We start from the raw sequence: 24,957 nt of genomic DNA on the forward strand, positions 1-24,957 counted from the left end.
ATAGTGAGGGGAAAAATCTGTATTAATGCTCTAAGATACCAAACTTAAACAAAACCACTTTTAAAAAATCTTAAAAAAAAAAAAAAAAAAAAAGTAGCTACAACAAAGAAATTAACTGATAAAACTGTATTGGGGCACACTTATATTGTGCATTGGTTCTAGAAAACAGAATTTAGTGGTTCTGAGCAGTAGCTTTATTAGGATTGGGGTAATGCTTTACTAACTGAGCAGACTTACTTAAAGAAGTGAACTCAGAAAATGGAAATCATGACATTTAAAATAAAACATCTAGCAAACTATTCAACTGTATGATTTTTTTCCAGGTTGGTCTCCAAGGACGAGTTGTAGGAATTGATCATATCAAAGAGTTAGTAGATGACTCAATAAATAATGTCAAAAAGGATGATTCTACATTACTGTCTTCAGGAAGAGTGAAACTGATTGGTGAGCATCAAAGACTTTGGTATACTTATTAATTAAATTAATATTCTGACTAAAAGCTGACTGCAAATTACCTGAATTTGGAAACCTGATTGGTTTAGTTTCTTTGAGGAAGATTTTCAGACACAAAGGGCGTTAGGTGCCCGACTCCAGTTGAAAATTTGAAGGTTTAACTCACCTTTTAGGCCTTTGAAAATCCTTCCCTTTGTATGATTTTGATTTTTCTAGCATTTAAAAAAACAAAAAACAGTAAGTGCACTGAATGCACTTTTCTGACATAATAGTGTATTCCTGTAGTAAAACAAAAACTGAACAAGAATTCACTTAAGTGTAACACTTTTTAAAACCAGGTGTGTATTTACCACTTCTCTGTATGTGTGAATGAACTTGCTTACAAAATTAGAGCATTATAGTACAGGCACTCTGTGCTTGTGCGGTAATAGTTGAAAGACTTACTGGCCAAAAATGAAAAAGTACTAGAATAGTAAAGTGCGCTAATTAATTTAATCAGTTCAATTAGTTCTAAAATGTACTGTCAGTGTCTGTATTTTGTAGGAATTGGTAATATAAATTGATACCAAGGCAGTATAATTAATTAAATCAGTGTTAATGAGGACTGAATGCCCAATCGTAACGTTTACTAGACTACAAATCTGAATTTAACTATTACGATGGAAATATAGCAAGAAAAAAAGCAGTCTCAATTATAAAAAATATAGTATTATATGTGTGTTAAATGCTTGGGGCTGGGTCACTAGGTGCTTCTGTAAGAAATTTGCTCGTAAACTATTCACCTTACACTTACTATTTCTACTCAGCCCCTGTAGCTGAAGTACTCTCCAAAAATTCTGACTTTTGTTTCTCTTCTCCAAAAAGTGGAGACATTCCAGATTTTTTCCACACTAGAGAAATTATGTGCTAACCGCCATGTGGTTGCCCTATGACAGCATGCCTATAGATACACCTTGGTTCCATATATAAATGCTCTCCGTGGTGTATCACCAATTCATTTAGATGTTCTTCAACCAAGATTAGTTGTGGTATTAACTTTCACCATGTTAATCTCCATTGATACAGTGCCAGAGTGCACAGATATCACTTTTGTAATAGCCTTGAGTGCAAATAGTTTTCCCATTACTGTCATACAGTGCATCAGTTGCTGCTTAGGTGGCCTGTCTGGTCTGTTTTCTGCACTCCACTGCACAGGTGTTGAGTTTCCTGGAATTCACTTAGTATGCGAATATAGTGATGTACCCCCCGATGCAGCTCAGTTATATGTTTTCACAGCATCCAACATCTTTTGTTTCTGCACCTCACTGGTTCTGTCACCAAAATATCTCCTAAGAAGACTATCCTACTAATGTGCTGCCAGCTATGCCAAAGCCAGTTTGCAGGCTCTGAGGTCCATCACTGGAGATCTAAGACCATCTAACTGTCATATGTAACTGCATGACTAGTGGTCAAATGACTGGTAGTGAAGATGGTGCTATGAGATAGTTAAAGGACTGTTGGCTTATAATGAGCCCCAGGACAACAATCAATCACTCAGAGTAGAAAATGTGCCCATTGTATGATGATCTGGACCCACTATTTTGGCTTTTACCAACTACCTAGTCCATTTTTTTTGTTATAGATAGTACAGCAAGTCTTGGCAGTCAAATTATGAGGGAGATGGGGAAACAAAGACTCTATGAAATGGGTGGACTTAAAAATAAATAAATAAATAAAATAAAAAAGCCACGTCAGCAGATGTTTGATACAATGCTGGGATTTTGGGATCTCTTTGGGAGAGACCCAGGACTCCAAGGCCATGGATACAGTAGAGAAGATGGTGGTTGTTGGTGGTTACATTGTAATGAATTCAGAAAACTGGACAGTTAGTGCTAGTGGAGAGTCAGTCTTCGGGAACATACTCCACTGCTACATCATAGCTTCCTTAAGTACTTCATGACTGCTTATCAAAATTCCCAAATAAATGTTTCTTGCCAAGCAAGGAACAAGAGCTAAGTGTTTAAGTTGGCCTAAGAACGACTTATAAATGGTGCCAGCATTGCCTGTGGACTTGTAGGATTGTCTCACATTATTTGAATTTGACTTTGACCCACCACAATTTCCACAGGGCTTCCAGAAGGCCTTTTTGAAATCTGAGGTCTGTGCTGATAATTATGGGATAGGTACCCAGAGGGCATTGCAACTACAGTACAAAAAGCATATAGTTTTAGTGTGGCAACAGGGCAGAATTACTACTTTCATGTACCCAAAACAGAACGGCTAGTGTGGAAATGGTGTACTTATTTGTAACAGTTCAAGTCTCTAATGTAGACAAGGCCCCAAATAGCTAACCTAAATTGGATATTCGAGTAGGAGCTTGGGCAAGGTAGAGGTTGGTGTGAGTTAACTTTTTTTGTTTTGTTTTTTATTTTGTAAAATGTGTGTGGTGAAAGGCATGTTTCATCCCTCAGTAACTTTTAATATTCTCCCTTTAGTAGGCTTCACATTGCCAGAGCTCCAGATTGGCTGATAGCAAGCTGAGCACACTGCTTCTACAGAGCTTTCAGGTGCTCCAGCCCAGAGACTGAACCCAAACTCAAATGTGAACTCTTGTTTCCCACTGGGCATTGAATTAGGGAGTCAGGCCAGCCCTGGGTAATTTCTGTACTCATATTAAATACATGATGAGATGCTGACTGCAGAAATCCAAATGTTTCTAAATTTCTTTGGAAGTAAAATTTACAGATCTCTATTGTGTTGCTTAAATAAAAAAAAAACTGTATTAAAAATATCAGTTGCAAATCCAAATACCAATATTTGAAATATTAGTTATTCTCAAGGAAAATGTTATAACCTTTGATTAGAAAGTGTAAAAATGATTCATAAAATGATGGTACTCCACTCTTAAATAGTAGAAAATATAAAACCTGTATCTGATGTGGTGGCATCCATATTCTCTGTAGTCTGGCCTTATTTGCACCTTATTTCAATTTTTGTATTATATCACAACCAGTTAACTTCTTTTAGCAAATGGATTACTTTCTTAATTTATATTAAATGTCCTGTGGTTTCTAGTGCTCCAACAGTTTTTCAGATACACTGTGCATGCGTGTGCGTGCGTGTGTATTCTTCATTGATTGAAGATACTACATACATAATGCAGTTAAATACGACATTAAAAAGTGACTTGTCACACATTCTTATGACAACTCAGTTTGTCCAGAACTTCAGTTTAAAATGGAGGTTAGCCCCTTATTTGCAGCTGAATACAACTTGAAAATTTTCAGCTCAGCTGTTGCGCATCCCTGTGAAAGGGTTAAAAGGTTTTGCTTTCTTGCAGTGGGGGATGGAAGAATGGGATATCCAGAAGAAGCTCCCTATGATGCTATTCATGTCGGAGCTGCAGCCCCGGTTGTGCCCCAAGCAGTAAGCCTTTTATGTTTTATGTGTGATTCATTAATCTCTCTATATTAGCTTCTTAATTAAAATGATTGCAGATTTATATAGTTGGGATATCCACAGGCATAGTGATTCTTATAAAAAATCCTTTTCATTAAACTTCCAATCAGTATGAAAATGTTGCATGTTGTAATACTTTTTCCCTAAATAAGAACATTTTAAAAATGGGTTTTCCACGTACTGGATTTTTGTTGTTTTTGTTTTGAAATTTTTTGACTCAATAAACTAATAGAGCCCCCTTGGCTTTTATCCGCTATTAGAGTGTAAAGTTTAAATACTTGTCTGATTCCTTGCTTCCTGGGTTGGAAAAGACTGAGTGTGTTGTGAGTGTGTTGTGGAGGGTAACGTGCTCTTCCCTTGTTGGGAAAGGGGAGTGACTAAGGAGTGACGTTTATGGCCTTAAAAAGAAGTCCACCATCGTTTCTGGCAAGAACTGAATGAGACTATACACAGACTTAAGTGAGTATAAATGGTGGGAATTAGGGTTCTAAAAGGGAAACTTTTCTCCAAGAGAGTGGTGAGAAGTGGCAGAGTTAAACACTGATCTAATATGAGCTTCGTAAAGGTAGTGGTATATTAAGTGCTAGTTAAGACTTTCAATTTTAAATTTATTGAAAATCCCTGTAAATTGCAGTGAATGATATTGTGGAACTTTGAGTTTTAGGGTGTTGTGGGGAAGTTAGCCATCACGAGATGTTGATTGTTACTTTTGTAATGGAATGCTATAGGTGTTGGCAGATGGAAATCTTAAATTTTTTACCTTATGCAAGCAATGAAATCGTGCAAAAATGTGTAGTTTACTATTTTAGTAAAATGCTTCCATTCAAACTTTGTAAGAAACTTCTTTGTTCCATAATGTTAGAGTGAAAATTAGACACTTCATCCCTATTGCCGTTTCTGCTAGAAACCTGTTGTGCTCAGAAAAATAGCACATTCCCTCAACATTGAAAGAGGTGATATTTTATGGAAGAAAGGCTGTTGGGCAAGAATTGCCAAGTGAGACTATCCTCCTGTAATTTACTGTTTGTATTTAAATATTTTGCTTTCTGGGATAACTTTGTAAGTCAAGGTCAAATGGTCACGATGGCTCAACGAGGTCAGCAGCCCTACAGAGTTAGGCTATTGCTACATTACAGAGCTTACAGCAGTGCAGCTACATTGATGCAGCCCCTGCGAGTGGCAGTCACTATGTTGGCAGGAGAATTTCTCCTGCCGACATAGTGCTGTCCACACTGGCGATTAGGTCAGTGTAACTTGCGTATCTCAAGGGGGAGGCTTACTCACATCCCTGAGTGACATAACTTATACTGACTTACGCTATAGTATGTACATAGTCTTAGACTATACCTTGTTCTGACTCAACAGCAAATAATGAGCTGTTAAGTTTAGAAAATTAGGTTATGTCTACAATGGCACTTTTGTTGATATAACTTAAGTCACTCAGGGAGATTGGAAAAAAAAATGACATAATTATACTGACAGAAGCACCAGTGTGGACCAACACTATGTTGGTGGGAGACGCTGTCCCGCCGACATAGCTACTGCTGCTCATTGAGAGTGGTTTGTTTATGTTGATGGGAAAGCTCTATCCTGTTGGCATAGAGCGGCTACGTGGGAGATCATACAGCAGTGCAGCTGCATCGGTACATCTGTGGTGTTGTAAGCTCTCTAGTGTAGACATGGCCTTAGTAACGAGTCTGCTACAGATTACCATTAAACTGAGTTGTAACCATGTTCAAGTAAATTTTCTGCTATTATGAAGAAACCAGAATTACAAAAACATAACTAACTACAAGCGATTATTTTATTTGCAGCTAGGATAACTGATGATCAGTTAATTATATTTCAGGCAATTATAATAAATGGTCTAAAATATCAATAGTTGTATCATCCAATTCAAATACAGTTTGATTAAAAAATAGATTTTGGCTGTGTAACTCAGGCCATTATCTATTGCATAACAGCTGAAATAGTTTTTTATGTATGCATTTTGATTAACCATGATAAAATATTGTAGAACTGTTTATTTGTAGAAGCCAGACTTTATTCACTGCACAAAGATGGATTGCTATACATATATATTCTAATAATCTTTGTATGTTGTGTTCTAGCTCATAGACCAATTAAAACCTGGTGGAAGATTGATATTACCAGTCGGCCCTGCAGGTGGAAACCAGATGCTGGAACAATATGATAAACTAGAAGATGGCAGTGTCAAAATGAAGCCTTTGATGGGAGTGATATATGTGCCTTTAACAGATAAAGAGAAGCAATGGTCCAGGTGGAAGTGATTTTCTGTTCCACTTTCTTCTTCCACAGATACACGCATACAAGGTGAAAGGGTGTGGATTTTAAGCAGATAGACTGCAAGGGCTGCCTTTGCTGCTGTCACTGCTTTCTGCTCTTCCATACCATGGAAAGTGACCTTCTCTGTATTGTTTCATCACTATGAGGAGGTTCTGTTAAGTTTCTGAGTAAAGTTAAAAGCAGAACAAAATGTTGCATGGGTTGTGCTTTGTTTCATTTGAACTCATGGCTTCTTGAGGTTTTGTGTTGGTGCTGAAGAGTGTTATCTACATAGTTTTGAACACAATACTTCCTAAAATTTAAACATCTCATCAATTATAACTTTTTTTTTGCTAGATTTACAGAGGTAGCGAAGATAAAATATAAAAGGATACTTGAGATGAACATCCGATGAAGTGAGCTGTAGCTCACGAAAGCTTATGCTCAAATAAATTTGTTAGTCTCTAAGGTGCCACAAGTACTCCTTTTCTTTTTGCGAATACAGACTAACATGGTTGCTACTCTGAAACTTGAGATGAACTGTGAGTTTGCACTATGCTTCATAGAGCTGCTATGTTTTTATCAAGTAGACCTACTTGTATTAGGTCAGGAAATAACTGAGAAACTTGTACTTTTACTGTAAATTTATTCAAGACTCCATAAGTAAGGAAAGTCCTTCAGGATCCTTATTAGGAAGCAGTATAGCTAATCTTCTAAATGAATACCTAATTTCCTGGGCCTAAAAATAATGGAGAGGGAAGTGACTATAACCCCCTTCTTCCGCAAACAAACAACCAAATGGTTGTTTTCACGGCGTTCAAAAGATCCTGTTTTAAACATACCCGACTAAAGTTTGTCATGTCACTTGGGCATATTATATTCTCTAATTCAGCAAGATGCCAATGCTCATCAGTTCTAAAGTCTTTTTTTTTTTTTTAGGAGAAGACAAATGAACGTTTGTTGTTGGCTCCCTAATCCAGCAAAGACACAACACAGCTGTCATCTTGAAAAACATACCAGGCATTAGTATGCAAATGAATAAACCAGCAGTCTCCCTTTGCCTCCTGAGTAGAAACACTTGTGCATGAGTTAGCTTCATTAACTGAAGTGCACACATGCACACTGATCTCTGCAAATAACTGTTTGACTTTTAATTGTGTTCGATAAACAATTTTTTCTCGTTACTCTCAAGTATCTATAGCATGTACTGTAAGTGCTTTGACATCTAGCATTTAAGTTATAGAAATGTCTATAAAAATAAAGCAGTTTCATTTGACTGCAGCTTATTGAAGTCTCACTTCAATTTTTGACTGATTACTCCATATTTGACACTTGTTGTAAAGCAGTGAAGAGTGAGTTTAATGAGTTAGTGTCTAGCTAATAGCTTGTAAAACTAATTTAACACTAATTCCTTGTCCCAGCAGGTACCCAGTGCACTGTTAGCACTGTACTGATGGGTTTCCTGCTTTTGTCCCATGCTTTGGAAGTTTCCTTTTTTGCCAGCTCCCACTGTTGGAATATAAAATTTGGCTGGCTGTGATTTTAAATTAGCACCTACTTAAATTACAGGTTTCAGAGTAGCAGCTGTGTTAGTCTGTATCTGTAAAAAGAAAAGGAGTACTTGTGGCACCTTAGAGACTAACAAATTTGTTAGTCTTTAAGGTGCCACAAGTACTCATTTTCTTTCTACTTAAATTAGGATCTCCCTTTTGTTTTATCTTCAGAGGACTTCAGTTACTAGTAATATATTTATATGAAGAGATAAATTAGAAGGATTTAGGGGATAATAAGGCCATAAGCACTAAATGGTTTGAGTCTGTATAGCAGGCTTGGCTTTGTTTTGTAGTTAATGTATTTTGATGGAAATAAGCATTCTAGACTTTTAAAGAATTCACATTCAAAATTGAGTATCTCATAAATGAGAAATAAAACCATGAGACAGTTTAATTTCCTGCTAACTGAGTGACAGCAAAAGTGACTTCAGTGGAGTCAGGATTTCACCCCAATTTTGCAACGTGTTTAATTACCTTTTCTGAAAAGGTTAATAATTTTACATCTTTCAGAGTAGCAGCCGTGTTAGTCTGTATTCGCAAAAAGAAAAGGAGTACTCGTGGCACCTTAGACTAACAAATTAGAGCATAAGCTTTCGTGAGCTATGAAGTGAGCTGTAGCTCACGAAAGCTTATGCTCTAATAAATTTGTTAGTCTCTAAGGTGCCACAAGTACTCCTTTTAATTTTACATCTGTCTCTGGTTAGAGAAAGAAGTTGATGATTGTCAATGCCTCAGTGAGCCTAAGGGAATTATGTGCCCAATTTCCACTGAAATTCAGTGAGAGGTGTGTGTTTGATTCTGATAGGCTCCTTACACTAGTGAGTGAGATTAGGATTTTCAATCAAGAGGATGGGGAATCTCCACAGACAAAATACAGATTTTTTTCAGTTTAATAAAAAAAAAAAACAGTGTCTTAAGCAAGCATACACGTACTGTATCTTGACGGGTCTAGTAGATGAAAACTGATTTTATAAAATACTGCATTTTTGGGCCAATTCAAATTGTCACATGGATTGAACACTGGTTGAAGAGCTACAGACAAAGGGCAGTGATAAAAGGCAATGTTTCAGGCTGTGAGATGCTTCTAGGATGCTGCAAGTATGTGTGTTGGGTCCAGTATTATTTATCATAAATAATCAAGAAGGGGGAAGTAATGACAATTTAATGAAACTTGCTCAAGATACTAAATTGGAAGGTGTTGTAAACATCAATGAGGACACAAATGCAAAGGGGTCTGAAAGGTTAGAAATAGGGCATAAAAGAGTAATATTCAACTAAGAAAAATGCAAGATATCTAGGGAAAAATAGTTAAACGTTTGGTGGTAGGAAGAACGGGAAAGCACTAGTATCGAATCATCAAAAGGTCTGAACTGTAGATTTGAAAGAGAAAATGTATACCTGTGAAGTTTAATTTAGTTAAAATTCCTCCCAGCACATGAAGACAGATCATTAAATCCTCTGATTTCTCTTCTTATAGACATCAAGGCTAGCTGCATCTCGGATTTCAGTTGTTTCAGGTCATTGTTGCCAACTGTCATGATACTTTGTGCTTTCCTTAAATCCCAGCTGGGAGAATTGGGTTATTTCCTGGTAATCTCAGTTTTCATTTTAAAAAAAATGTTTTTGGCTCTTATGGATGCAGACAAAAACTTGAAAACATGAACCATAAATACGCCAACACTAAAAAGGCAAGCAAGAAGAAACCAACTTTTATTTATTTTAAAATCTCAGGATTTTTAGCCAATATCATTGCTATGTTTGAGGCCCTGATCAGGTCTTTTGAATGCTTGGGAATTGGCAGTACTGGTTTCAGTATGTGCTGATTCTCCAGTCTCCTCAAAAATTCCAACACTTAAGCCAACACTGTCAGTACCCAGGGGTTGAAGGAGGAGACTGTTTTAAAGACTAAAAACTAAATATGTATAGCTTCGCTAAGCAGTAACTAGTGGGGGAGAAGTGTAAATGCCAAAGATAGAGAGGATTTATCAGCACTGTACAAGGCTTTCATAGTCAGTAGTAATGTGTAAGGAAGAGAGAGGTTTCTCTAATTCACTTAAATTTCCCTTTCTAACAGAACTAGTTTCAGAGTAGCAGCTGTGTTAGTCTGTATTTGCAAAAAGAAAAGGAGTACTTGTGGCACCTTAGACGAACAAATTTATTTGAGCATAAGCTTTCGTGAGCTACAGCTCACTTCATCGGATGCATTCAATGAAGTGTGAGCTGTAGCTCACGAAAGCTTATGCTCAAATAAATTTGTTCATCTCTAAGGTGCCACAAGTACTCCTTTTCTTTTAACGGAACTAGAAGACTCTCTAGAATAGGTTATCAAGGAAAGCTGGGAAAAGTCTCCTTCCTTGCAGGGATAAAAACTAGACATAAAAAGATTCAAAAAAAGCTCTGTTGCAGGACCAATCTGGCACTCTTCAGGAGGGTGTACTAAACAATTAGTTCTTCAATTTCAGAACTTCAGTTGAAACCTGATACTCTACAAAGTCCTTTTACACTTGAAGTTTAGACCAACTAATGCTGTTTTGATTATGTGCAGCTAAGTGCACAGCTTTAAGTTTACTTTAAATGGAAAGTTAAAAACTAGTGAATTGTTACATGATTAAATGGACCTTAGTTTTATAATTTTTGAAATACTTAATTCAACAGAACATTTTATAGCCTACTCATTACCTTCTTGTAATATTGGAAAATAACACAATTCAAATGCATAAAATATATCATGTCTTACTATGAACTAGCATGGACATTCTTTGATTTGGACACTGAAGATCAAGTAAAACTCTGTAGACACCAGCTGCTTCACTTTATTCAATTAATGTAGATTTTAATATGCAGAGATATGAATAATAGTACTAATTTTAAAGGGTGTTTTCATGCTAAAATTTACTTGTATTTACAGGAAGTTACATTCACCTTTTTTCAGGATTTGCTTAACATAGCACAAAACAAAAATAAAATGGCAAATTATTTATACCACAGTATTCCATTTGCCATGAATTTGAGTACTAAGAACACATTAGTAGTGTGAAGCAAAATAACTTCAGATTTAAGATGCTCAATGCATGAATAATAGTACACAAAATCGTGCCAAATTACATTGATGTGGGCCGGGGGGAAATTGTCTGCCACTGTCAGTGTTTCAAGACAGAACATTTTTTTTTTTAAATTAAAAAAAATCCATCATCTTGCTACAGTTAAAGTGAAGATCTTAATATGGTGTAATACTGCCTTTGTGCTTTGATATTGCAAATCTTTCAGTGTTGAAATGCCATCAACTAGGCACTTGAGGCTTTGCCAGAATACTAGAATTATCTGCTTTTTTTCTGTTGTAAATATTAAATGAAGTAGCAGAGTTTAGCCATTTGATCAACATTGTCTATAATTGTACCACTAAATCCATCTGCATTGCACTTAAAATGTTTCTCTGAGACCCAAAACTAACCAGTCAATTACTGTAAGGATTGAAGCTGCCTAACTGCTTTAGGAATTAGTAACAACTTCAGGAGAAAACTCAAATTTTAAACTCTAGTTTTGCTAAGTAAAAGCCTTTCAGTTGACATTAAGAAATTGTGTATGCTGTCATTCCATGCTATGACTCCAAATGCATCCTCTTTGGGATCTGAACACTCTTGCTTGTATGCATGTAGCTAGATATTTTGTGGGCTGGCTTGCATTAGTAGATTGATTGAGTTGCTCTTAATAAAAACAATGTGTGCCTTTTCTAGTATTACTGAGGTAGACTACTCATAACTCGGGCAAATGTTTTGCAATTGTATGAAGCATTTATTCTCTGAAGGTAAAGGCAAACTTACTGCTCTGTTACAGTAATAAAACTTTCTCATGATAATGGAATTGTTCATTAGCTGAAGGCATTCATTATGTAGCCCTGGCCTGAGTAGTTTCTTCAGGAGCTGATAAAGTCGCTCTATGACACAGGCATAGCGTATAGATAATGCCAAATTCTCTCCACTTCTTCAGAGTGAGATGTGCCCAGCACTGACCAGAAATTGCAACTAAAGTTTAACTTTGAACTCAGGTTTCACATTTTGCAGCCTTTTGTACAGGTACCGAGAATAATTGGACCATAATTTCAAACAAGTCTCTCTCCAGTAAATGGCCCAATGTGTAAGACAGTCACTTCTTCAGACAACAGGTAGTCATGTATTTTTTTAAGCTGTTGATATTTTAATTGACTTGTTTGTGAAAGCAAGTAATACACTTTAAAGAGAAGGAACAGGGACACATATTGCACATTAGAGCTGTATTTTACTGAGTAGTATAAGGTGCTATTGTATTGCTGGATTGATTTTCCTTGTGGCTTAAATGCTTAAAGAGATTTCTGAAGTTTTGCTGCTGTATTTGAGTACTGCGGCACATTCATTGATTTAATATCAAAATTGCAAGAGTGAACTCCTTGAGGAAAAGAATATAACTGCATTTATTTTCTTTCTGCAGGGATGAATTGTAAAAGCTACATCATCTTGACCCAAACATAGTGTTACAGTGGACTTCCCATCTACAGTTCTAAAAGCTTTTTGAAAACCAACAGCATTGCAGCTTGTTTTGGATTTTGTTATACTGTTATCAGCATGGAAAAGTGTGGTGTTTTTATTTCATTTTTTTTTTAGAGGCTTAAGGAAAATTTGGCAAAGAATTGATGGAAAGTTTAAATTTGGGCTGTTTTGTTTTTAACATGCCTTTTTAAATTTCATCTTGTTAAAGAAATGAATTTCTGCAAAAATGCGAAGACCTACAGTTTGTGAACTCTTTAATTTTGATGGCTGATACTTTTTGAACACTTTATTTCAGCTCCATTGTTCCTTGGTAAAATTGCTTCTGTGCACCTTATAACACTACATACACAATGGCAGGTTCTCTATGTTCAGATGTCTGCTAAATGTTACTAAGAAAATGAGATGAACTTCCTTTTTAAAGCTTGTGACACGGTGTCATAGACTAGCATGTAGTAAATACAATCAGCTGCGTTATTATCTTAAAAGTGGGCATTTGTATATATTAAACTTCAAGACATCAGAGGTGACAGCTCTTGTTATAAACTCTATGGTTCAGGTTGGACATAACTGACATAGTTTTTTCCTTCCTTGTCAAGAAATTTAGAGGAAACTTGTAGCTCAGTATTGTTTTGTAGCTCACTGCTGATATGTATATGAATTTAGCATAACAAATACTGTGTAAGCTATGTCCTAATCACTGAACAGTTTATGCAGTGCTGCTTTGCCAAATAAAGTTAAAAGCAAAAAGGGTTTTGTGTGTTTCTTGTATGGGAGATCAGGATCCATATGTTAAATGTAACTGCTTGAAATGCAGAACACTACTCCAATAAAATTAACATCCATATTTAAAAATTAGTTGCTTTTGACACCAAATTTCTGCAGTATTATCTACGTTCTTCTTCCAACTACAGGTAGTGATGGAAAAAATGTAGATTAATGTTTTAGGGGAACTTACATTTTTATAGAAGAGGGAAAAAAAGCTAATAAATACTGAAGAACTGATGGATCCCCAAACCCTGACCAAATAAATATATACTACACTACAAACTCTACAAATATCCATCTTAAAGAATAACTGAAAGGCTTTTTTTAAAGTTCTCAAGACCCAAGTTTTATGTTCAGTGTTTGCTGCAGTTAATGACATCAGGAAAACCCAAAGCACTTTAAAAACTGTATAGCTCTTGGGTTGCTTTAGGGGTGTACATGTTCTTCCTGCAACTCCTGATCACTAGCGTTTGAGCGGTAAAATACATTTTAAGCTCTTTGTGTTCTTTTTTATTATAAAGAAGCAGAGCTAGATGAAGAATAATCTGCATAATTTGGTTCAAAGAGGCCACTGTTTCTTTTTGAAAAATATTCAGCCTGCTTTTGTTTGAACAGACATATTTTCTGTGATAGAATTAATCATTGAAAGTATGAAGGGTATTATTGAAAGGGCTCTGAAATGTGAAAGAACAAGTAAATTACCTTCATATGAAGGACAGTCCCTCCTATTCCTGTGTAAAATATATTTGTCATATCATTAATGTAGACATTTAGGAGGCTAACGTATAACCTCCCCCTGATCTTTTAATTGAAGCTTGGGAGCACATACACAATATTAATCCTATAAGGGAGACCAATTTCAAATTAAGGAAGTTACTTGATTATTTAGTGCTTGTTCTAGAAAATACAGTGAAGAAAAATGGGTTTGCATCTGATGTCAAATTTGTGCTAATTGACAATCTATATATTTATTTATTTTAGCATTGAATTGAAATATCTGAAATGATGCATGCAGCAGGATAAAATATCTCAACAGATAACACCATCTTAATCCTAATTTTTAGCCTTTTGGTCACTGATTCTAATTTACTGAGTAATTTAATGTTAAATTAAGAATAAGTAGTCAAATGTATCCAAATTCTTCTCTCTAGACAAAGTGTAACAAGCTAGCCTACGTTGGGTGAGGTGATAGACATGATCCAAAATTTTCTGTGCAAAAGATCCACGTTATAGGAGCTATAAGACTTCTGGGACTAAGGCTGTTGGGAGTTAATATGCCTGTTCCACTGGAAGTGGTGGTGCTTGCTTGCCACATTACTTTACTTTCATGTGAATCTAGGGGTAGCATTGAGAGAGTCTGGAAGTTGAGATTCCTCCATGGTGAAGGAAGCAATGGTTCTGGTTTAAAGGCTTCTTGGAGAAGAGAAGTTGAAATGCAGAGGATTTAAAGAGCTTGAATAAATGCGGTAAACTATCTGAATTGCTACTTTGCCAAATAAAATTAAAAGTGAGAGGAATCCGTATGAGTATTTTTATAAATTCTTTTCAAAGAATTTTGCATCAAATCTCACTTTCTGATCATTCTTGTGTCCAAAAGAAATGTAAAGGCCACGTACATATTGTATAGGTCTTCATTTAGGACATGACCAGAAATGCCTCTGGCTTCAGTTAATTCCTGACCTGTTTTGGTTGTACCCAGATACTTGAGATATTAAGTCTGATCATTGTGTCAATTCCTTGTACTGATTGGTGTTGATTTGTGATTCACACATGTCAATCAGTTCAGAATTAGGGCTTCTAATTTTGTTGTGGGATTCAGTTGAACATCAGTGCCATTAGGAGAGTTACCTTGAAGATTAAACAGGAAAAAACAGTGCTAGCAATATCATTTCTGCCAAGAGGAGAAAAAACCTTGGTATTAAAATAGAGTACCTACCATCACTTCTCAACCAAAGTGCTCTGATTATACTTGCTGGCATGCTCAAAAGGCCGGTGTTGCTTACACAATAGATAGAGAGTAATTAAAGAAATAGGATGTGCACTTACTTCTTAACACTGTTTGGATCTGTGGTTGCAAGGATATTTTGGCTCCCTTTTATATATTTAGTGTGTTTTAGAGTGGTCTTCCATATTGTTTCTTACAGTGTTGAAAAATGTGATCTTTACAGAACAAATAAAGGTGACAATCCCAACTTAATTCAGACAGGACAGCAGGAATGAGAGAAAAAGACTGCAAAGTGGGGGAGCCTGGGGTGAGAGAGAGGACAAAAGTTATGGTACTAAGATCTTACTTAGCTTTTGGTATGTATGCACCTTTTCAAATCAAAATAAATTGAAAGGAACTATAAAAATATCCAACCATGAGGGACCCATCCAAAGTACCATGTGCCCTTGACATAAGTTTTTAAAAACACTATGTAGGTTAACAGAGCATTTTTCCTCCCCCACTCCCCACCTCTACACCACCTATCTTCATTGTCAGAAAACTATATATATAAAAGCAGAACAAAACCTTGAATTTTGTGGTTAAGTTCCAAAAAAGGCATAATATAAAGTGCTTTTTGTTGGTAGATCTTAAAGCACTTAATCTTTAATGTAGTGTGGCTCACAACACCCTGGTGAGATAGGAAGCATTATTATTATTCTGGGGTCTTTACTGTTGGAGCTGTTCCACTTCTTGCAAATTACATATTTTTAACAAGTAGGAACTTTAACTTGAGGCTACCACATCTCAGGTGAGTGCCTCAACAATTGGCCTATAGAAAGTCTCTTTTTCCAATGATTAGTTATACGAAGTGGAAGCTTTAGTAGGAAAGATTAAGACAGCAGAGTGTGACTGTAGCCTGCTTGTGCAGTCACTCAGCTGCGATGTAAGAGCCCCAGGTTCAAGCCTTCTGCTCTGCCTAATTCAGAGTAGTGATTTGAAGTTGCATCTCCCACATAAGTTCCCTAATTTGTTGTTCTGTGGTGGCTAATGCTCTATTTGTGTGTGTGTGTTGGAAACTTCAAAAGGTCTCTGTTCTATCCAAATAGAGTTTGACACACATCACACACACAAAATCAATCATCTAGTAAATAAGAAATGCATGATTCGCCCTTTCCTAACATTGTACAAATGTAAAAATTAATTTGAATATAGCAAGCTATAACATTTGTTTAAATATGTATTGATATAATGCACCCTTCTGGTTAGGAAAAAGCAGCACCAAATTTAATGAAAATACTGTATTAGGTTGCAAATCAACATGGATTAATGCTTGCTTACTGATAAATCAACCTTTCTTCAGGAAAATAACAAGTATAAATGCAAAATATGATTAAAATCTGTGATTTAAATTGCTTTGATTGAAATTAATCCACTCTGGGAAATATAAACTTCAGCCCCTTTTAATGGTGTTTGGGAAGGGGGAAATAGACTACTGATGTGATGCTTTGACCTCTCCTTCCCTCCAGAGAATGCAAAGTGTCTGGTGACGACAATGTTAACACGAGAATTTAAACTTTAATGCTAATAAACAATGCAAAAATTAAGAATAAAATAGGTTTATTATCGCTATTTTTCATAAAGGTAATCAAGACTTGAACATCATGGGCTTTTTGATTAGTGATTTGTATACTACAGCAATATTCAAATTGACTAATTCCTTGAAGTACAAAGGACCAACATACAAAAAGATGCATACTCTTCTGTCTTGATTTTTTTACTGGGACTCTTGATGGATGTGACATCCTTGCACATTCAGACAAACGAGATAAGCAGCACAGTATATATTTAACACATTTTACTGTTAGCACATTTTAAATTCATTCACACATCAATTACTTGCTCTAATTCTAGGAGATTTGTATTGGGATAGCCACTGAAGCTTTAAAGCTTTGCTGGGAGCTAAGGGTTCAATTCACAAGATTCTTAAATTTCTCCAGCAGCAGGAACCTCTCATCTGTAGTTATATGGGAAGTTTAGTCCTGAGTATCAAGCCCACTGAAGTAGAAGCAGCAGTAGCACTGATTGTGTAAGTCTGGCTGGAACTAACTTCACTTATTACTAACACTGAATAGAACAAATCTGTCCTCTCTAACAAAGATATGGCCAGGCTCAAGCACAAACCACAGTCACTGCATGTATCTCTTTAAAAATTCTGAGTGTTGGGCTAGGGATAGAAAAGGCTGAACAAGCTAGGAGCTTTGTTGGAGGGGACAGTCCCATGATCTCACATGTGCTGTTGGCACTGAGTAGGTCCAAACGTGCTGATATTTTTCATTGGAATGTTATGTGTTTGCAATTTTGAGTCCTAGCTGTAAAGAGATTTAAGCTATGCAGGATGGGGAATACTTTTTAAAAATCAAAACTGCAATTCAAATGGTGGCACTTTGCTTAGATACAGATTGCTATTAATTAACAGACAAAAACCCCTGACAAAAATATTTCCAGTGCATAAGATGCATTTTTAACAGATGCGCAAATCCTCCTCAGATGGTAAATTAACATGCTGCTCAACCGTATATATGTTTTAGAAAGCAACTCTTCTGACACCTCCGAGAGGAGCAAGACATGGAGTTGACTGACATTGTACCTGCTTTCCTACATAGTTCTGATTCGCTGTATCCCAGTTACTCTAATCCTGGGCTACTATCAGACATGAAACACAACTCTATTCAGCTGTGTTCCTGGATGGGAGCAAATGAGGTGTAAGACTAAGATACTGTGCCATCTAGTGGTGGGCTTTCAAACCTGCAGCATTTTCTGCATACGATAAAATTTTCAGGCATAGCCTGCATTGATTTTTATTTTTTTTTTAACCACATCGGGATTTATCCAAATTACTAATTGGATTTGGTAATTAATAGAAGAATCCTACTATATAACTTAAGGGGGCAAACATGTTTCTCACCTTGCAGACTTTAAAGAGAGATTTCAAGAAGGTTTTTTTTTTTTTAAAAGCTTGAAGTCTTACTAAAGAGATACTTATTTGCTGGAGGCAGAGGCTTATGGAAAACTGCAAAGTAGAGAAAACAGGCAACCTAAATCCCATCTTTATAGATACATCCCATTTATGAGGTAGTCAGACTCCTCAGATGTAATGGGGCGAGCTTTTTTAAGTTTCTGTCTCACCAAACGCAGCCGACAAGCAACCATAAGCAGCAGCAAAGCAGTGATGGCCAAGCCTAAAGCCAGGGGTAGCACAGCACCTAAAGAGAGGTTAAGAAAGTTTACACTTTAACATACCAAAAATGGGGCAGGGAAAAATTATAGTTCTCTTGCATGCACCCCAGCCTGGGGTTGAAGTAATGCTGAACTATCTTGTGCACCTTACATTGGGAAATTGTGACATACAAATCACGTATATTAGCAGTAATGTTGCTAGGGTAGCATATTACTCCTTTCCTTATTTTTATCTGGGTCTGTCACACCTATCTGAAAAATACTAGCTAAGCTGATCATGATCTGATTTTAAAGATCATAGAAATAAAAAGAGAAAATCTGTAGATTAAAATATATATTGGTCTTACCTGTTTCTGGGACTGGATGCCCCCCTACAGCCTGATCACTTTTTGACACAACAATGCCATTTTCGTTCTTATTTGTCCTTTTCCCTGAGGAACTATTGGCTGCATAAAATCAAGCAAAAGAGAGAGCAATATTACAATTCAGGTGTTTGAGGAAACAGATTTGCCTCTGAGTCATGTGACAATCTACTCAAGGTGCAAGTGGATAAATTTACCATACTCTAGGTTAAGTGCTGCTGATCTGTATATATTTTGAAATATTTTTTTTAAACTTTAAGTTACAAAGAAAAATCTCCCTACATCATGCACCAACCACAACACACTTCAGCCATGCACAGGTGATTTCACAATGTACTGGCTAGGAGATAGATATAAGTGCCAAACAAAAAATTTCACTAAAAGGTGGTTAGGGATGTAACCAAATATCAGTTAAAACACTACTAGATGAGAGCTATAAATACTTGAAAACCAGGACATTTCTAATTCTGGTTAAAGTTTTGTAAGTCAGGAAATTCAGTTATGTCCCACAAACACCCTTAACACTGACCCATCTCCCTATCCAACATCCAAATCTTATAGTACTGTATCTAAATACTATCAGGAGATTATAAATATGTGGGAAAGGTATTCTAAGGAGGGTGGATGTGTTGATTTGGGCTCTTCAACTTAATCTAGAAGAGCTGCTATAAAACTGTGTTTTTCTAGACTGTAAAAAGAGGGATAAGAAGGGACATGTTTTATTGCCGTTAAGGAACAGCTAAAGTTGAGAAGGTGGTTGGCCTACACATAATAGGAGTTTTGCTTGCACAGGTTCTACAGAATTCAGCCCATAGTCTTTTCTCATGGCTTTGCAATCTTACGTCATCCATGATGCAAATAACAGGGTGACTTAATGAAAGTGACAGGCTGCGGTTTGGCCTACACTTACAACTTATACTGGCATAGCTATGTCAGTCAGGGGTATGAAAAAACCCACACACTATGCTGACGAAATCTTCAGTGTAGATGCAGCTATGTCAACAAAAAAGTGCTTCAGTTGGCATAGAGAATGTCATTTGGGGAGGTACTGTTCCTACAGCAGCGGAAAAACTCCTTTTGCCAGTGTAGGCTGTATCTACACAAGAGGGCTATTTTGCCATAGCTAGGCTGATATAGGCTCCATAGTGTAGACGTAGCCTAGATCCATCAACATCCTCACAAAAATCAGAACTGTGTTCAACGACTGAAGTTTCTAAGTAGGTTTTTTTCGATGTTAGTTTTTGATGATAATATAAATTGTATGGAGCACTTTGGCTGCAAAATAACATACTCCCTAACAACTCTGGGCATTTTTATTACAATGTCAATGTCAAAACACTGTCATTGAAATAACAATGAGAGGTAACAAAATGAAGTGTGTAAATCATATAATTAATTTGGAAACTATATTATATGCAGCTATCCCACTGACACAGTAACAGCTTTCAAAGCACCATAAAAAGTCAGTTGTGTAATGGAAATGGCAAGTATATGAGTCCTGTCAGCTGAGGTCAGACTTGTTGTATCAGAATTGGCATGATGTCAGTGTTAATGTGTCCTGGCTAGATTCTTCTTTGAATGTGCTCTATATTCCCACTCATAAAATGTGCTGAAAGTGAAGTTGAAATGGTGGAACCTTCTCATAACAGTGCCTGTTACAGTGCTTACGTGCCCCTCGTACCCTTCCACATTTCTGATCCTTCTGAGGATAAGACTATTAAAGGGGGCATAGAATCAGTGCTACCTTCAGTTCCTTCCAACTGCAGCAGCAGACAGATGTGAACCTCTCTGGACCCCCCAGATCCAAATCCTTCTCTCAAGAAACTAATAATGCCATAGACAGTGTTATTTATTGTTAGTAGTTTAGTGTTAGTTAGGATAAGCTTAGTTTAAGGAAAGTTCTGTTCTTTGTAGAGTTAATAGTTATTAAATCTCAGTTCCAACTTCTGGTTTCACGGTGGATTTGAAGGTGAAGAGACCTGACTATAAAAGGTGTGCCTCTTGTCCAGAGATCTCCCTGGCATAAGACACCCATGCCAGATGCTTAGCATGCCTTGGCGAGGGTCACTCTCCTTTGAGGAACTCTATCTGCAGCACATTTACTTTGAGGGCATACAAGAAGCACCTAAACAGACTCAAGCCCTCTTGTTCCAAGCTCTCTGGTTGCAAAGCTACTGTGATCTGATATCTCAAAGGGATCTGAACACAGGATTAAAAGACCAGTGTTTGGTCCAGACACTTCTAGGTCTTAGAAAAAGGGTGCTATACAGAAGGCTCTGGTCTCAGCTACAGGATCAGGTTCCAACATTGCTGTATAGTTGGTTAGTAAGTAATCTGATCTGACCTTGAAGCATTAGTAGACACCATCGGAGCTGGCCTATGAGATAAGAGCCAAACCACAAGTAAAAACATCAGATCAGTCTTCTTCAGTTCCAGAAAAGATGGTGTGAGACAACAAGGCTCCTATTAGCAGAACCATGTCCCAGTCAGGAGAGTCCACAGATCTGTCAGATCCTGGGCTGAAACCAAAGACGAAGTTCAGATCAGGGTAAAACACTGCCTAAAGCTCATCTAAAGATCACATCAGATCCAAAAAGAGTTCCAGAGCCAGTGGTAGTTTCCTTGTTGCCAATTCACAAAGCTCCAACTGTTACTATGGTATTGCAAGTACACTGCACAGATCTGCAGTCAGATCATTTACTAGATCTGCAAGAGACACTGAGAGTGAGAAAAGAAAAGCTCTTGTGAGTTACCAGTCTCAGACCTCCACACCTAGGAAATGGAGGTTGGATGAGTTGTCAGTTTTCCCCAGATACTTCTCTACCATCCTAAAAAACAGCTTTGGGCTTTCCACATAAAGTGATTTTGCCCTTCGCCATTTTATACATGCTAGGTCTGATCGTGTCTGGGTCGGATTTGAGGTCAGATCCACAGTCCAAGGAGGAATCTGATTGTGAACAGCTGCCAGATATTCCTCTGAGGCTTCATTCTCAGAGGAAAGAAAATAACTCTAGATACAGTGCCTACAGATCATCTTATCCTTCAAGTACTGGAGTTTGCTTATTGTTACAACTAGTATGTTCCACTATGCGCTGGAAGTACGACAGAAATGTCCAACAGCCTCACTGTAGTAGGAACTTATCTCCCCTTAAAAGATCAAGAAAAGGCTTTCACAGCAGATCTGGCATTCCTGGATCTGGCCACTCCTGCTTTCAGAGAGCATTCTCCTACCATAGTAACTGATGCTACTGGAGGAAGAAGAGGAGCCTGTGGCTCAGATGGAATACCAGTTAGAGCCAGAAATGGAAGCTGAATCTTCCCCTGATGAGAATGTTGAGATTGCTTCAGCTTCTTCTCCTTCTGAGAATGCTTTACAGTTACCTGAGCTTGTGAACCGGCTGATGACAATTTTGATTAGCTTCCATCAGTCACACTGGAAGAAACTGCAATCTTTTTGACATCTGGGTGCCTTATCCAAAAATAAACTCATTCTTCCAATTTTAGATGGACTAATGCAAAAGCAATTCGATGTACCCTTTCATCTCCTCAAGCTATATCAAAAAGACCGACAAATTGTATTGTTTTGTTCTTTCATGTGCATCCTACACCTAACTCTCTGGTAGTGGCGGCAATAGGCCATAGATCTAGAGGAGAACAATATCATTCCACACCCTTTGATAGGGAGGATAAAAAGATAAACACAGGTGGCAGAAAAATGTTTTTTTTCGCTTTGCTTGGAATAAAAGTGGTGAATTACTAGGGAGTGATGTCGTGGAATCACTATCACTTACGGAAAGAAGATTTCCATGTTTGCAAAAGTGCTTCCTGAAGATCAATGTAAGTTGGCTAACACCTTAAGAACTGAAAGTCAGGTTGTGGCAGGGCACAGGACTTCTACTCCAGATATTTTCCGATACCAAAGAAAGACTGACAGCTTTGTTCCATACTAAATCTAAGGAGATTCAATGTCTTTCTCAGAAAATTCTGCTTCTGCATGTTGACTCTAGCATTCATCATACCCACCCTAGATTGGTTTGCAACTTTCTACCTAAAGGATGAATATTTTCAAATCTCTACTATGCCAAGACAATGCAACTTTTAGGGCCAACAGCTTATTGAGGTTCATCTAGCAAACATGGCTTAATGTGTATGGACAAAAATTTAGTGGGAGAATTTGGGGAACAACACAGACCCATCACAAGACATGCTGTAGGATCATTAAGAAAATGGCTATTAATATAGGCTGGGCAAGGCCAATCAAAGCTAATACTGCTAGTGTCCATATCTGTTGTGGGCTGGAAAAAAAGACGAGGCAACTCCAAACAGGTTTTTGAACAAGATACAATGGGCAACTGTAGTGCTTTCATACAAAGTGTGTGCATAGATTTTTGAAGAACAAAGGAATTTGGTTTTCCTTTGAAACAAATCATTCACCCGAGCACAGTCTCTTCCTGGGTCTTGAAATCCATTCCTGAGTCCTGCATGGACATATGACCCTGAGCTAACAACCTGGGTGACAGTTTTGCTGAGATAACTTAGGAGCACTGAGTCAGAGCAATGATTTTTTTTCCTGATGTGACATAATGTATACTTCAGCTTGTGCCCAATACAGTGTGCTTTTATACAAGATAACAAATTGGTTATAGATTTAAGTTGTGGCTCCTGCTGTTGTGTGCCTCAGAAGCATAAGTAAAGTAATGGCTTAGGGATTCAATCAAGAGTTGTAATTCCCTAACCAAACAGCGCCGCAAGGCAGTTGGCATAGGCCGGTCAGGACATAGTGAGAGACATTAAACCCGAGGAATGCAAAGTTGTTACCGTGACGTGTACACCCAGAATCCTGGAAAGTGAAAGTCTTGGAGGCATTCCTAAACTCAGGCCTCCTACATAGTCTGTGATTGCTAGAGCTGCTATTGCTGCTCACAGCCAGCTTGCCATTCCAGTTTGCTTAGCTGCAAGCAAACTTTTATGACACTACCTCACAAATGTAATAGCACCACAATAAGCAGCCAATTGTGAGCACCACACTGGAAAGCAGCTTTAGGACAGCAACTTAGAAGTGATGTGTTTGGGCTCTTGGAGAGGAGGTGTGTGAATTACACAACTTAGAGGGTGTGTCTACAGAGGGAAAGTTATCTCCTTTTGACAAGTCCCCCAGAATCTGATCTCAATGACAGTTGAAAATGTTTTGGGCACTCGAGTAGACAGAGCCAAGCCATGACCCTCTTACAGAAAGTGTGCTCTTTGCACAAGGTGTCTAAAATTTTTTCTATCACAAGCTTTGTCTACTTTGTGGTCTAACTTTCCAACATCAATTGGGGAGGGAATGTAGGGACAATGAGTTAGCCCATGGTTAACAACAGGTAATTCGTCTAGTGTAGACAGGGTCCTAAAGAATCCACAGCATGGTTAGTCCAGTCAGACACATTAATGACCAGTTTAATGATAGAGTTTTACATTGCTGTCCATCACTATAGTATCTGAGCACCTGTAGCAAAGAGATTCATTTATCCAATATCTTAGTACCCGGAGGCAAGTTCACTGATGGGGAGCTCACTAGTGGAGGGGAGAAGGGAAGTGTGACATGTCCCCACTAGTGTTATTAACAATCATTGTAACTTAAAGGAAGAGTAAGGAACTGCTTCCTACAACCTCTTATCACCTTATCACCTTCTCTTCACAGATTAAGATCACCAGCGGCCATTATGATTTCCACGGCTGACCTTCTGCATAACACAGTCCACAGAATTTACCCCAATAATTTCTACATGAAGTCCATAACTTATGGTTGAACTAGAGCATACCACTGAAGGACTGCTAGTCTTGATGTAAAGATTGAAAGTGATGGAGAATGTACCACATCCACATGTAAGCTGTTCCAATAGTTAATTACCCTTGCTATTAAAATTTGCACTTATTTCTAGTTTGATTTTTGCCTAGTGTCAACTTCTAACCATTACATCTATTAAACCACTTCATTCACCTTCCCTCAACTATAATTTTGTGACAATATAAAAAATAATTATTTAAAAACAAATCAAACCTGGCTCTGAATTGGACTGAGATGACGGATCCGTTGCGGTCTGTTGTGAAATTGCACCTGTTAATTAATACATTTTAAAAAATCATATTTTGCAATTAAAGTCTCATTGGTTGAGATTAAGACTTCATTTTAACATATTTTTGAGGCACAGTGGTTTACAACACTACCTTTGCAACATTGGGAGACATACTGTCAATTTGATTGAGCTCATAAGTAAAATTAGCTTGGTGGGCTTCATCTAGTTATTCACAGGTGTAAACATGATGTACATGTGGTCCGGCTCAGAGAACCACTACAGAATTTGGCATGCCAACTCATAGATTCATAGATACTAAGGTCAGAAGGGACCATTCTGATCATCTAGTCCGAC

The 24,957-nt window shown here is 37.4% G+C and overlaps 2 protein-coding genes across 12 annotated transcripts in view; one reads left to right on the forward strand and one right to left on the reverse strand.

Annotated features, from left to right (window-relative positions):
• PCMT1 (protein-L-isoaspartate (D-aspartate) O-methyltransferase) overlaps positions 1 to 13,000 on the forward strand; it is a 47,605-nt gene extending 34,605 nt beyond the window's left edge. The window contains exons 5-9 of one of the 5 annotated variants that reach the window (XR_006280031.1): positions 324 to 444; positions 3,773 to 3,858; positions 6,003 to 6,225; positions 11,792 to 11,892; positions 12,195 to 13,000. Coding sequence is in view for 4 of the 5 variants with exons in the window: in XM_043511192.1 (XP_043367127.1) it covers positions 324 to 444; positions 3,773 to 3,858; positions 6,003 to 6,172; positions 7,117 to 7,204 (465 nt within the window). In the remaining variant the exon portion in view is untranslated. Of the gene's footprint in view, positions 1 to 323; positions 445 to 3,772; positions 3,859 to 6,002; positions 6,226 to 7,116; positions 7,475 to 11,791; positions 11,893 to 12,194 lie in introns of those variants that run through there. The other 4 variants (XM_038393791.2, XM_043511192.1, XM_043511193.1 and 1 more) reach the window with 4 other exon arrangements.
• Positions 1 to 24,957, reverse strand: part of LRP11 (LDL receptor related protein 11) — a 61,338-nt gene that overhangs the window by 7,311 nt on the left and 29,070 nt on the right. For 2 of the 7 annotated variants that reach the window (XM_038393786.2, XM_038393780.2), the window contains 3 exons: positions 24,588 to 24,644; positions 18,530 to 18,628; positions 16,546 to 18,208 (listed from right to left, as the gene is read on the reverse strand). In XM_038393786.2, the coding sequence (XP_038249714.1) occupies positions 18,054 to 18,208; positions 18,530 to 18,628; positions 24,588 to 24,644 (311 nt within the window). In that variant the 3' untranslated portion in view covers positions 16,546 to 18,053. Of the gene's footprint in view, positions 1 to 15,116; positions 15,266 to 16,545; positions 18,209 to 18,529; positions 18,629 to 24,587; positions 24,645 to 24,957 lie in introns of those variants that run through there. The other 5 variants (XM_038393781.2, XM_038393784.2, XM_038393785.2 and 2 more) reach the window with 5 other exon arrangements.

The sequence above is a fragment of the Dermochelys coriacea genome, chromosome 3 (genome assembly GCF_009764565.3).
Source record: "Dermochelys coriacea isolate rDerCor1 chromosome 3, rDerCor1.pri.v4, whole genome shotgun sequence".
Classification (NCBI taxonomy): domain Eukaryota; kingdom Metazoa; phylum Chordata; order Testudines; family Dermochelyidae; genus Dermochelys; species Dermochelys coriacea.